This window comes from Mobula birostris, chromosome 15 (genome assembly GCF_030028105.1).
Source record: "Mobula birostris isolate sMobBir1 chromosome 15, sMobBir1.hap1, whole genome shotgun sequence".
Classification (NCBI taxonomy): Eukaryota; Metazoa; Chordata; class Chondrichthyes; order Myliobatiformes; family Myliobatidae; genus Mobula; species Mobula birostris.
This window is the reverse complement of record NC_092384.1, coordinates 79,177,885-79,190,409: the sequence shown is the minus strand read 5'-3', so window position 1 is coordinate 79,190,409 and position 12,525 is coordinate 79,177,885. Positions and strand designations below refer to the sequence as shown.

The 12,525-nt window shown below is 46.2% G+C and overlaps 1 protein-coding gene across 2 annotated transcripts in view; it reads left to right on the top strand.

Moving 5' to 3' along the window:
• cmtm4 (CKLF-like MARVEL transmembrane domain containing 4) overlaps nt 1-12,525 on the top strand; it is an 82,872-nt gene that overhangs the window by 51,542 nt on the left and 18,805 nt on the right. For both annotated transcript variants that reach the window (XM_072279976.1, XM_072279975.1), the window contains exon 2: nt 4,252-4,428. In XM_072279976.1, the coding sequence (XP_072136077.1) occupies nt 4,252-4,428 (177 nt within the window). The remainder of the gene's footprint in view (nt 1-4,251; nt 4,429-12,525) is intronic.

The following is a 12,525-nucleotide window of genomic DNA, read 5'->3' as shown; positions in this document are numbered from 1 at the left end:
TGAAAAACGTGCGGGGTAACACACACAAAATGCTGGAGGAACTCAGCAGGTCTGGCAGCATCTATGGAAATGATTAAACAGTTGACATTTTGGGGCAAAACCCTCTTCATGGTAATTGCAGCGACTGTGTACTCCTCTCTATAGGTGTTGCCTGATGTGCTGAGTTAAACATAGAACAGTACAGTGCAGTACAGGCCCTTTGGCCCATAACACTGTGCCACCCTTTGAATCTACTCTAAGATCAATCTAATCCTTCCCTCCTACATAGCTCTCCATATTTCTGTCACCCATGTGTTTCTTAATTATCCCAAATGTATCTGCCTCTACCCCACCCCTGGCCACACCTTCCATCCACTCTCTGTGTAAAGGCCATATCTCTGGCATTGTCCTGTACTTTCCTCCAATCACTTTAATATTCTGTGCTTGTAGGAATTCCAAATTCTCTCTGCTGTCAACTCTTGGACTCTTTCCTAACTTCAGCCCTGTAAAACTGACTCAATTTGTCAAGCTTTGTTCCCTGGTCAGGAGCTTCCGGCCCAGAGGAAAGTTTCTGTCCACCTCTCCCTCCACTCTGGGGTATCAGCTATCAAATCACGTCCATGTTTTCCTGGAACTTTAGGACATGCAGACTTTGATATCGTTGAGTAAATCCATAACCAATGTCCAGCCAAGCGTCAAAGGTATGAAGCGTGAGGATCACTCGTGGCTGTAAGTGTTGGAGTTGTGAGAAAAGGAGATTACTTGGCATTCTGGCTGCCTGTCCCCTTCCCTAAAGTACTGTCTGAAAGTTGCCTTCTGCCCGATTTCTTGTGTTAAAGCTTGCTTGGGGCCATAGCAGGCCATTCGGCCTGCATTATCGGAAGTTTGCAGATGCCGTAAAGGTTGGAGGAGTTGTGGGGAGTGTAGAAGGTTGCTGCAGGTTACAACGGGACACTGACAGGATGCAGAGTTGGGCTGAGAAGTGGCAGATGGAGTTGAATCCGGAAAACCATGAAGTGATTTACTTTGGAAAGTCAAACCTAATGGCAGAATTCCTAACTGTGTGGAGGAAGAGAGGGACCTTGTGCTGCATGTCATCGATCCCTCAAAGGCGCCAGGCAAGTTGATAGGGTGGTTAAGAAGACATCTGGTGCTCTGGCCTTCATTAGTCAGGGACCACCTGTATATCAGAACATACAGTGAGATGTGTTGTTTGTGTCAACAACTAACACAGTCCAAGGATGAGCTGGGGGTAGCCCACAAGTGCGGCATTGCTTCTGGTGCCAACATAGCATGCCCACAACTTAGTAACACTAACCGGGAAACCTTTGGAACGTGGGAGGAAACTCACATGGTCATGGGGAGAACATGCAAAGTCATTACAGCCAGTGGTAGGAATTGAATCCCGACCTTCCACTCACTGAACTCTGCCGGCCGTGAAAGGGCAGGATGTTTGGGCATGGAACTAGAAATGCCGTCACATAAAAACCCAGTGCTACAAAATCACCAGGAGAAGCTCCGAAGACCTCGTTCCTGGGAGAGAAAGGTTACGCCGAGACAATGCGAAAGCCTGGTCTCAGACAGAGGACTCTCAGGCTGCTGTCAGTGGCCTCTTCCCCAGTAGGGGTGATGGGCGTAAGCAGGCAAGCAAGCCTCCGATCGCTGCACCGTAAAGTGTTACACTAACTGCTGTGCTACTGAGCTGTGAAGCTCCTCCGGGAGTTTGTATTTTTTTCCTCCACGTTCCTCCATCTCCTCTCTGGTGGCTCCATGTTGAGTTTCATAGTGACTGTGTGTGTGTGAGACTGAGAGCAGGGATGGAAAATGGTTAATTAGCACCTCAGCTCTAGGGGTCTGACACAGTTATTAATCTGTACTTTGGTTTTTTGGTGGTAAGAACGGGAAAGCAGATTATTATCTAAATGGAGTCAAGTTAGGAAAAGGGGAAGCACAACGAGATCTAGGTGTTCCTGTACATCAGTCACTGAAAGCAAGCATGCAAGTACAGCAGGCAGTGAAAAAAGCTAATGGCATGCTGGCCTTCATAACAAGGGGAATTGAGTATAAGAGCAAAGAGGTCCTTCTGCAGCTGTATAGGGCCCTGGTAAGACCACACCTGGAGTACTGTGTGCAGTTTTGGTCTCCAAATTTGAGGAAGGACATTCTTGCTATTGAGGGAGTGCAGCGTAGGTTCACAAGGTTAATTCCCGGGATGGTGGGACTGTCATATGTGGAAAGATTGGAGCGACTGGGCTTGTATACTCTGGAATTTAGAAGGCTGAGAGGGGATCTTATTGAAACATATAAGATTATTAAGGGATTGGACACGCTCGAGGCAGGAAGCATGTTCCCACTGATGGGTGAGTCCAGAACCAGAGGCCACAGTTTAAGAATAAGGGGTAGACCATTTAGAACGGAGATGAGGAAAAACTTTTTCACCCAGAGAGTGGTGGATATATGGAATGCTCTGCCCCAGAAGGCTGTGGAGGCCAAGTCTCTGGATGCTTTCAAGGAAGAGATGGATAGAGCTCTTAAAGATAGCAGAATCAAAGGTTATGGGGATAAGGCAGGAACTGGATACTGATTGTGGATGATCAGCCATGATCACAGTGAATGGCGATGCTTGCTCGAAGGGCCGAATGGCCTACTCCTGCTCCTATTGTCTATGGTCTATTGTACTCTCCAGAGGCAGCTGGAGTCTGTGGGGCACACTCGGACCCGAGTTTCATGCGGTCTGATTAACCACATCCACTGGTTAGCTTCTTCTTGTGTCTGGGAAATATTCCGACAGGCACGAGCAGTCAGTGGGGTACTGCCAGTGGAAGAAGACAGGTTCACCAAGGGTAGTAGTTAGCACCACACAGCTACAGCTCAGGGCAATCCAGAGTTTTGAGTTCAATTCCTGCGGCTGCCTGTAAGGAGTTTGTACGTTCTCCCCATGAGCGCATGGGTTTCCTCCGGGTGCTCTGGTTTCCTCCCACAGTCCGAAGCTGTACTGGTTGGTAGGTTAGTTGGTGCTTTGGCCTGTGATTAGGCTCGGATTAAATAGCAGTTCATTACACCAGAAGGGCCTGCTGCACGCGGAGTCTCTGAATGAATAAAATTAAACAAAACCTCAGCTTGGCGTGTATGCAGCTCCTGCCCAGCCTACTCCGACATTACTGTTTGTGGCGTGGTTAGTGTAACGCTTTGTAGTGTCAGGGAAAGGGGTTCGATTCCTGTCGCTGTCTGGACGTTCTTGTGAGTTCTCTCTGTGACCGTGTGGGTCCCCTCCCACTTTCCAAAGATGTACGGGTTAGGATTAGTAAATTGTAGATATGTTATGTTTTGGCTGGAAGCGTGGTGACACTTGCCCAGCACCATCTTTGCTGATTTGATGCAAATAATGCATTTCACAGGATGTTTCTATGTGCATGTGACAAATAAAGCTAATCTTTAATCTTTAGTTCAAGTTCAGTTTATTGTGATTTCAACCGTACACATGTATACCACTGAACAAAACAATGTTCCTCCGGACCAAGGTGTACAATACAGTACATATAACCCACACACAACCGTACACATGTACACCACCGAACGAAACAACTTTCCTCTGGACCAAGGTACATAACACAGTACATATAACTCACATACAACTGTATACATGTATACCACCGAATGAAACAACTTTCCTCTGGACCAAGGTACACAACACAGTACATATAACCCACACACAACACATTTATTTGTTCGTCTCTTATGGGCTATGCCATATGACGTGGGCGATTATGGTCCCGTGACCCTGATTGTTCTTGTCAAATTTTTCAACAGGAATGGTTTGCTATTGCCTTCTTCTGGGCAAGACGGGGGACCCCAGCCATTATCAATAATATTCAGAGATTGTCTGCCTGGTGTCGGTGGTCACATAACCAGGACTTTGTGGTGGGCACCGGCTGCTTGTACAACCAACCACCTCCTGCTCTGAGGGGCTAAGCAGGAGCTGCCCCTTGCCTAAGATTGATCTGCTGGCTAGTGGAGGGAAGGAGTGCCTTACACCTCCTCAAGTGGAGATGTATTTCCACCCCACCACCCCAAAGCAATATTACCACCGATAAATTAACAAATAATCATCCATTGTTGTCTTTGTGTTGAAGAGGTGTAAGTATCTTGGCAGGAGAGTCAAGTTCTCTGCGCACCCTCTCTCTGGGAGGTTCACTGACGTTTATATTCCATGTGCCTCAGTTTCAGTCAGTCACAACAGCCTGATGTTTAAGGAGCACATCTTTCTTTCAGCTGCTGGCCCTGATCGCCTTCATCTGCATCGAGACCGTGAAGGAGTGTCTGCCGTGTGGGGGTCTCTACCTCTTTGAGTTTGTCAGCTGCACGGCCTTCGTGGTGACTGGGGTCCTGCTGCTGATGTTCACCCTCAACCTGCATACCAAAGTGCCACAGATCAACTGGAACCTGACGGTGAGTTCAGCCCCGGATCACACCACAGCAGGGTGGGTGCCGCTGCGATGTGGGAATTATCCATTGTTTCTACAATGTCTCCTTTTGCACTATGGTTGCTTGTCAGTCTTTCTGTGTGTTTTCTTCATTGATTTTATCTTATTTTTCTGTTTTCTGTGAATGCCCACAAGAAAATTAATCTCCAGCTTATAGTATTTTTTTTAAGCTGCCTCAGATCCTGGTAAAAATCATTTCATTCTCCTTTACACTCGTGTACTGAAGAATGACAAGTAAACAATCCTGAATCTTGAATCCCAAGGTAGAATATGGTGACATTTACAAACCTTGATAATAAATTTACTTTAAACTTTGATCTGGTCTGTGAACTGCACTAAGGATCTCAATGTTATATTCTGCTCCTCAAGAGCGGACGTTTATAGAACTGAAAAGTGTTCCAAAAAAGAAATCTCCCTCCACATCGACCCATCACACACTCCTGGAGTTAAACACAGAATGAGGCTCTCTCCACTCCGTCCCATCATACACTCCTGGGGTCAGACACGGAGTAAAGCTCTCTCCACTTCGTCCCATCACACACTCCTGGGGTTGGACTAAGTAAAACTCCCTCTGCAGTGTCCCATCACACACATTTCCAGGCTAGGGACTGAAAGGATTAGACTTAAGTAAAACTCCCTCTCCTCTGTCCTGTCACACACTCCCCACATGCATATTAAATTTCTTTGCTGTGGGTGCAGTATGAGGGAAGTCTGCCCATTCTAAACTGTCCCCGGACCCTGCTAGTGCTTGGATGTGTGAAAGGAATATCAGATTGTCCACATTCCCGCTCTTCCCTTGTAGAAATACTCTACACCTTGTTCCTTCGCAATCTACACTCTAGACACTTTGTTAGATACCTCCTGTATGTTCCGGTCTTCTGCTGCTGTAACCCATCCAATTCAAGGTTCAACGTGTTGTGCATTCAGAGATGCTCGTCTGCACCCCACTGTTGTAACACGTGCTTGTTTGAGTTTCTATCACCTTCCTATCAGCTTGAACCAGTCTGGCCATTCTCCTCTGACCTCTCACATTAACAAAGCATTTTCACCTACAAAACTGCCACCCACTGGATGTTTTTTTTTTCATTTTCACACCATTCTCTGTAAATCTAGAGTCTGCTGTGGATGAATATCCCAGGAGATCAGCAGTTTCTGAGATATTCAAACCACCCCATCTGACACCAACAATCATTCCTTTGCAACAGTTATATAGATGACCTTTCTTCCCCATTCTGATGTTTGGTCTGACCAACAGCTGAACCTCTTGACCACGTCTGCATGCTTTTTTGCACTGAGTTGCTGTGAGATTAAATATTTGCATTAATGAGCAGGTGTACAGGATTACTTAATAAAGTGCCCACTGAGTGTATAACTAATTCTCTTTTGAAAACTTATCTTGAAGTTTATTCAGGAGCAAATTTATTCATAACTATCAAAAACAGTTAGTGACCTACTCAGGACAGGTAACAGTGGAGACAGGCTGGCACAGTGGGTAGATAGATACTTTATTGATCTCAAAGGAAATCACAGTGTCACAGTAGCATTACAAGTGCACAGATATAAATATTAGAAGTGAAGTAAGAAAGAATAAAAAAATGAGTGACCTCAAACAGCCTAACAGCAGGGGGTCATCACTTCCCAGCTATAGGTTGACTCATTATACAGCCTAATGGCCGAGGGTAAGAATAACCTCATATAGCACTCTTTGGAGCAGTGCAGTTGTCATAGTCTGTTACTAAAAGTGCTCCTCTGTTCAGCCAAGGTGGCATGCAGAGGGTGAGAAACATTGTCCAGAATTGCCAGGATTTTCTGTCGGGTCCTTTGATCTGCCACAACCTCCAGTGTGTCCAGTTTGACTCCTATAACAGAGCCAGCCTTTCTAATCAGCTGATTGAGCCTGTGGCCTGTGTTGATGCCATCGCCCCAGCACACCACTGCATAGAAGTTTGTGCTGGTGACTGCAGACTGGTATAACATGTGGAGGAGAGGCCTGCATACTCCAAAGGACCTCAATCTCTTGAGGAATCAGAGGTGGCTCTGGCCCCTCTTGTACACAGCCTCTGTTTTGGTGTTCCACTCAAATCTGTCCTCCAGGTGCACCCCCCCCCCCCCCCAGGTACTTGTAGGTCCTCACCATCAATAGTAACAGGGAGCAGTGCAGGCTTAGTCTTTCTAAAGTCCATCACCATCTCCTTTGTCTCACTGATGCTGAGCTGCGGACGATTCAGCTTGCCTTGCAGCTCCGGAGACTTGGGCTCAATCCTGACCGCGGGGCGCTGTCTGTGTGGGGTTTGAACATTCTCCCTGTGCCTCTGTTTCCCTTGTCCTAACTGTGATTTCTTGCGAAGGTTGTGTATAGCTTATACAAAGTGCAGGGGGAACTGCACAAGTCAGGCAGCATCTGTGGAGGAGCATGAACAGTCCTGGTGAAGGGTCTTGGCCTGCAACTTCAACTGTTCATTCCCCTCAGTAGATACTGTCTGACCTGCTGGGTTTCTCCAGCCCTTTGTACGTGTTACTCAAGATAGAATCTTGTGTGTATAATTTATAATTTCCTTGTGTGTATAATTTATGTCTAATTTATAATCTTCTTGTGAATGTTGCTTATATAATGTTAGGCGTTACCATTTTTAATTGCAACCCTGCCTGCATGTTCTTGTGCTTGTGATGGTAAACTCATCTTTGACTGCTCCGGTTTCCAGCAGCATCACAAAGATGTTAATTTCTTTGCTGTGAGTTGCTGTGACTGTGCCGGTGAGCGGTATGGGACCGTGTGGAGGATTAAGGGAAGAAATAAGTTGCTGTGTGTGCCAATATGCTCGATATGCTGAACAGCCTCCTCCCTATGTGGTCGGTAAATATAGATCAGCTCCCGTAAAGAGCCTTTGGGTCAGGTGACTTCCCATAATGCTGTATCATGCTCGTGTTAATATTCCCACCCCGACTCTCCACATTGTCCCCATGGTGAGTTCAATTGTTGCAGAATCCATTTGCAGCAGCAGAACAGAGCAATATATTTAAAAAATTACTGCGTTATCGTAACAAAAACAGTGGATTCCAGTTTGTAGGGCCATTGGTTAATCAGGGCAGCCACTTTATTTGGACAGCTCTTCAAGAACAAAAACTAATTGAGAAAATAGCTGGGGATCCCCTTGTTTATTTGGGACACTGTTTTGCTTAATTGGGACAGGAGACAATTGCCGAACAGTCACGTGTACTTATGAGACCGTTAGACATCTCACCGTGCTTAGAGTAAACCGCTTTTAAATAGCTTCAGTTGCATGTGATTGTGTTCAAAAAGCAGTGATTTTTGTCACTGATTGTTGGCAAGAAATAAGCAGTAAGATAATTCAGAACTGTTTTGCTCACTGCGGTTTCAATTGAATTGACTTCATTTCCTACATCCTTCACATACATGAGGAGTAAAAATCTTTAAGTTACATCTGTGTCTAAATGTGCAATGTGCAATTTATAGTAATTTGTAATAAATAGTATGTACGACAGGACAGTCAATATAGCATAGAAATGCAGTTGTATCAGTGTGAATTAATCAGTCTGATGGCCTGGTAGAAGAAGCTGTCCCGGACCCTGTTGTCCTAGCTTTTATGCTGTGGCACCATTTCCCGGATGGTAACAGCTGGAACAGTTTGTGGTTGGGGTGACTCAGGTCCCCAATAATCCTTCGGGCCCTTTTTACACACCTGTCATGGGAAGTTCACATATACAGACGCGCTGGGCTGTCCGCACCACTCTCTGCAGAGTCCTGCGATTGAGGGAAGTACAGTTCCCATACCAGGCAGTGATGCAGCCAGTCAGGATGCTCTCAATTGTGCCCCTGTAGAAAGTCCTGAGGATTTGGGGACTCATTTCAAACTTCTTCAACCGTCTGAGGTGAAAGAGACACCTTTGTGCTTTTTTCACCACACAGCTGGTATGTACAGACCACGCAAGATCCTCAGTGATGTGTATGCTGAGGAACTTAAAGCATTCTAGCTTGGATGTGCCGGACACAAAAAAATCTGCAGATGGTGGAAATCCAAAACAAACTGGCGGAGGATCCCAGCAGGTCAGGCAGCATCTATGGAAAAGAGTTTAAAAAAAAAAGAGTAAACAATCGACGTTCAGGCCCTCCATCCTGATGAATGGCCCTGGCTGGAAACATCGACTCTTTACTCTTTTCCATGGATGCTGCCTGGCCTGATGAGTTGGAGATGACAGAACTGCTGGGAATGAAAATAAAACAATTTCACTACTTCAACAAGTTAGGAACTATGAAGAATTTGAAGCTATGGACAATCATCTGGAATCCGGGACCTGACAGGGTGTTCCCTCGGACCTTGAAGGAGACTAGTGTTGAAATTGCAGGGGCCCTGGCTGAAATATTTAAAATGTCGCTGTCTACAGGTGATGTGCCGGAGGATTGGAGAGTGGCTCATGTTGTTCCGTTGTTTAAAAAAGGATCGAAAAGTAATCCGGGAAATTATAGGCCAGTAAGTTTAACGTCGGTAGTAGGTAAGTTATTGGAGGGAGTACTAAGAGACAGAATCTACAAGCATTTGGATAGACTGGGACTTATTAGGGAGAGTCAACATGGCTTTGTGCGTGGTAGGTCATGTTTGACCAATCTATTGGAGTTTTTCGAGGAGGTTACCAGGAAAATGGATGAAGGGAAGGCAGTGGGTATTGTCTACATGGACTTCAGTAAGGCCTTTGACAAGGTCCCGCATGGGTGGTTAGTTAGGAAAATTCAGTTGCTAGGTATACATGGTGAGGTGGTAAATTGGATTAGAAATTGGCTCGATGGAAGAAGCCAGAGAGTGGTGGTAGAGAATTGCTTCTCTGAGTGGAGGCCTGTGACTAGTGGTGTGCCACAGGGATCAGTGCTGGGTCCATTGTTATTTGTCATCTATATCAATGATCTGGATGATAATGTGGTAAATTGGATCAGCAAGTTTGCTGATGATACAAAGATTGGAGGTGTAGTAGACAGTGAGGAAGGTTTTCAGAGCCTGCAGAGGGACTTGGACCAGCTGGAAAAATGGGCTGAAAAATGGCAGATGGAGTTTAATACTGACAAGTGTGAGGTATTGCACGTTGGAAGGACAAACCAATGTAGAACATACAGGGTTAATGGTAAGGCACTGAGGACTGCAGTGGAACAGAGGGATCTGGGAATACAGATACAAAATTCCCTAAAAGTGGCGTCACAGGTAGATAGGGTCGTAAAGAGAGCTTTTGGTACATTGGCCTTTATTAATCAAAGTATTGAGTATAAGAGCTGGAATGTTATGATGAGGTTGTATAAGGCATTGGTGAGGCTGAGTCTGGAGTATTGTGTTCAGTTTTGGTCACCAAATTACAGGAAGGATATAAATAAGGTTGAAAGAGTGCAGAGAAGGTTTACGAGGATGTTGCCATGACTTGAGAAACTCAGTTACAGAGAAAGGTTGAATAGGTTGGCACTTTATTCCCTGGAGCGTAGAAGAATGAGGGGAGATTTGATAGAGGTATATAAAATTATGATGGGTATAGATAGAGTGAATGCAAGCAGGCTTTTTCCACTGAGGCAAGGGGAGAAAAAAACCAGAGGACATGGGTTTAGGGTGAGGGGGGAAAAGTTTAAGGGGAACCTTAGGGGGGGCTTCTTCACACAGAGAGTGGTGGGAGTATGGAATGAGCTGCCAGACAAGGTGGTAAATGCGGGTTCTTTTTTAACATTTAAGAATAAATTGGACAGATACATGGATGGGAGGTGTATGGAGGGATATGGTCCGTGTGCAGATCAGTGGGACTAGGCAGAAAGTGGTTCGGCACAGCCAAGAAGGGCCAAAAGGCCTGTTTCTGTGCCATGGTTTCTATGGTTATAATGAAAATGAAGATTTGGGGGATGCAGTCGTCGAAAGCATTGTATTATCTGTACTAGATGCCTACGCTGATTTTGTCCATTTCCAGTCAATAAAAGGAAACTGTCAGCCCACACTAGATGAATTCCTCCGTTGGTAACTATTAGGATCTAATACACAGTTTTGTAGTACTGTGGTAGTATTAGGAGCCATAGAGTCATAGTGAAATACAACACAGAAACAGGCCCTTTGCTCCATCCAGCCCGTGTCGAGCCATTTAAACTGGCTACACCCTTCAACGTGCACCGGGACCGCAGCTCTCCATATCCCTCCTACCCATGTACCAATCCAAGCTTCTGGATTGACGAAGGGTCTCAGCCCAAAACATCGACTGGTTATTCATTTCCAAGGATGCTGCCTGACTTGAGTTCCTCCAGCATTTTGTGTGTGTTGCATAAAATTTGTTAAGTTAAACAGTAGTTTATCTTTTTTTATGTATACCTTTTCAACGACTTCCCTGAAACTTTGGCTAATCGGGGCAGCCATTTAATTGGGCCAAGATGAGAGCAAAATAGGGAAATAGGGTTCATGGTCCTTCGGTTGTCCATCGAAATCCGATGACGACGTCCATTCCTTTAACAGTGAGATCTTTGATGACTATACAGTCCTATCCTGGACCCACAAGCTCTGTTGCAGGTGGGACATGTATATCCAGCAGAGGTGGCAACCATGGCTGCATTTCTTCATGGTCCATTCAGGACTTCACCCCACATTGTCTGTGGCAGCCGCAGTGTCAATTTACATTAACCCCATCCGCCTGTCCGTGGTCTAAATCCCTCCGTTCCGTGCCAGTCTCTTGCCCCTTCCTCGTCCTGTCCTCCTCCACTGACAGTCTGGAGTGGGACTCGGGCCCAGTCACTGACCTTGGTTGTGAACTCAGGCAGGAGTTGCCACCAGCAGGTGGTAGGTACCCAGTGCACGTTCCCGCCGGCTGTCTGACGTTGGAGGGGAGTGTGGCTCGTCCACAAAATCCCACCCAGCCAGAGCAGTTTCCAGCTTTCAGAATCAGAAACAGGTTTATTATAAGACCATAAGACACTGGAGCAGAATTGGGCGATTCTGCTCATTGAGTCCACTCCACCATTCTCACTGACATGTCATAAAACTTGTTCTGCTGCTGCTGTGCTGTGCAAAAATAAAAACTACAGTAGCCTCAAAAATAAATAAATGGTACAAAAAAACAAATAACGAGGATCGTTCACAGGTTCACGGACCGTTCAGAAACCTGCCCGCGGAGGGAAGGAAGCTGCTCCTGAATCGTTGGATCTTCAGGCTCCTGCGCCTCCTCCTTGACGGTAGTAATGAGGAGTGGGCATGTCCTGGGTGGTGGGGATCCGCAATGATGGATGCCAGCTTGGTGAAGATGTCCGCGATGGGGGGGGTGGTCGTGCCAATGACGGAACCGGCTAAGTCTACAGTTTCCTGTGGTCCCTCTGCATCGGAGCCTCTACGCCAGGCAATGATGCAGCCAGTCAGAAATGACCCAGCAGCATGTGATCCATCCGTTTTCCCTGGCAACGGGGCTGTTCATATAGTGGTCAAATAAATTGGGTAGAGATAACATCTGAAGTTAAACATGAGATTGGGTCACAAGACAGATTTAAAGGAATGAGGCAGAGACTGCAGGATTACAAAGAAAGCAGCCTCTGTTCGATTCAAAGACCTTTCCAAGATCAAGGAGATGCTTCAAGGAAGAATTAACCCTCACTTGAGCAGCTAGTAACTGTGCCATGGATAGTCCCAAGCTCAGTATGCAAAAGGAGGCGGGTTGGACATGGGGCTAGCAACCCCATTCTGTAAAAAGCCCAGAGCTACAGACACACCAACAGAAGCTCCAAAGACCTCATCGTGGGAGAGGAAGGATCTTCTCGGATGGGCTACACCTGGAGACAGCTTGAAAGACCAGCCCAGCATAGAGGACTGGTGAGCTGTTGCTGACGGGCTAAACTCCAGAGTGAAGTATGCAAAGTGGACAGCTAATGCTGGGACATCTACAGAATGTTGGGGGATGTTTGGTGGTGACAGCTAACACACACGTCTGTCTACGTCAGTGGTGTCAAGGTTAAGAGCTTCAAGTTCCTTCGAGTGACCTCACCAAAGGTCCATTCTGGTCCAACCACACTGATGTGACGGCCACGACAGCTTACCAACACCTGCAC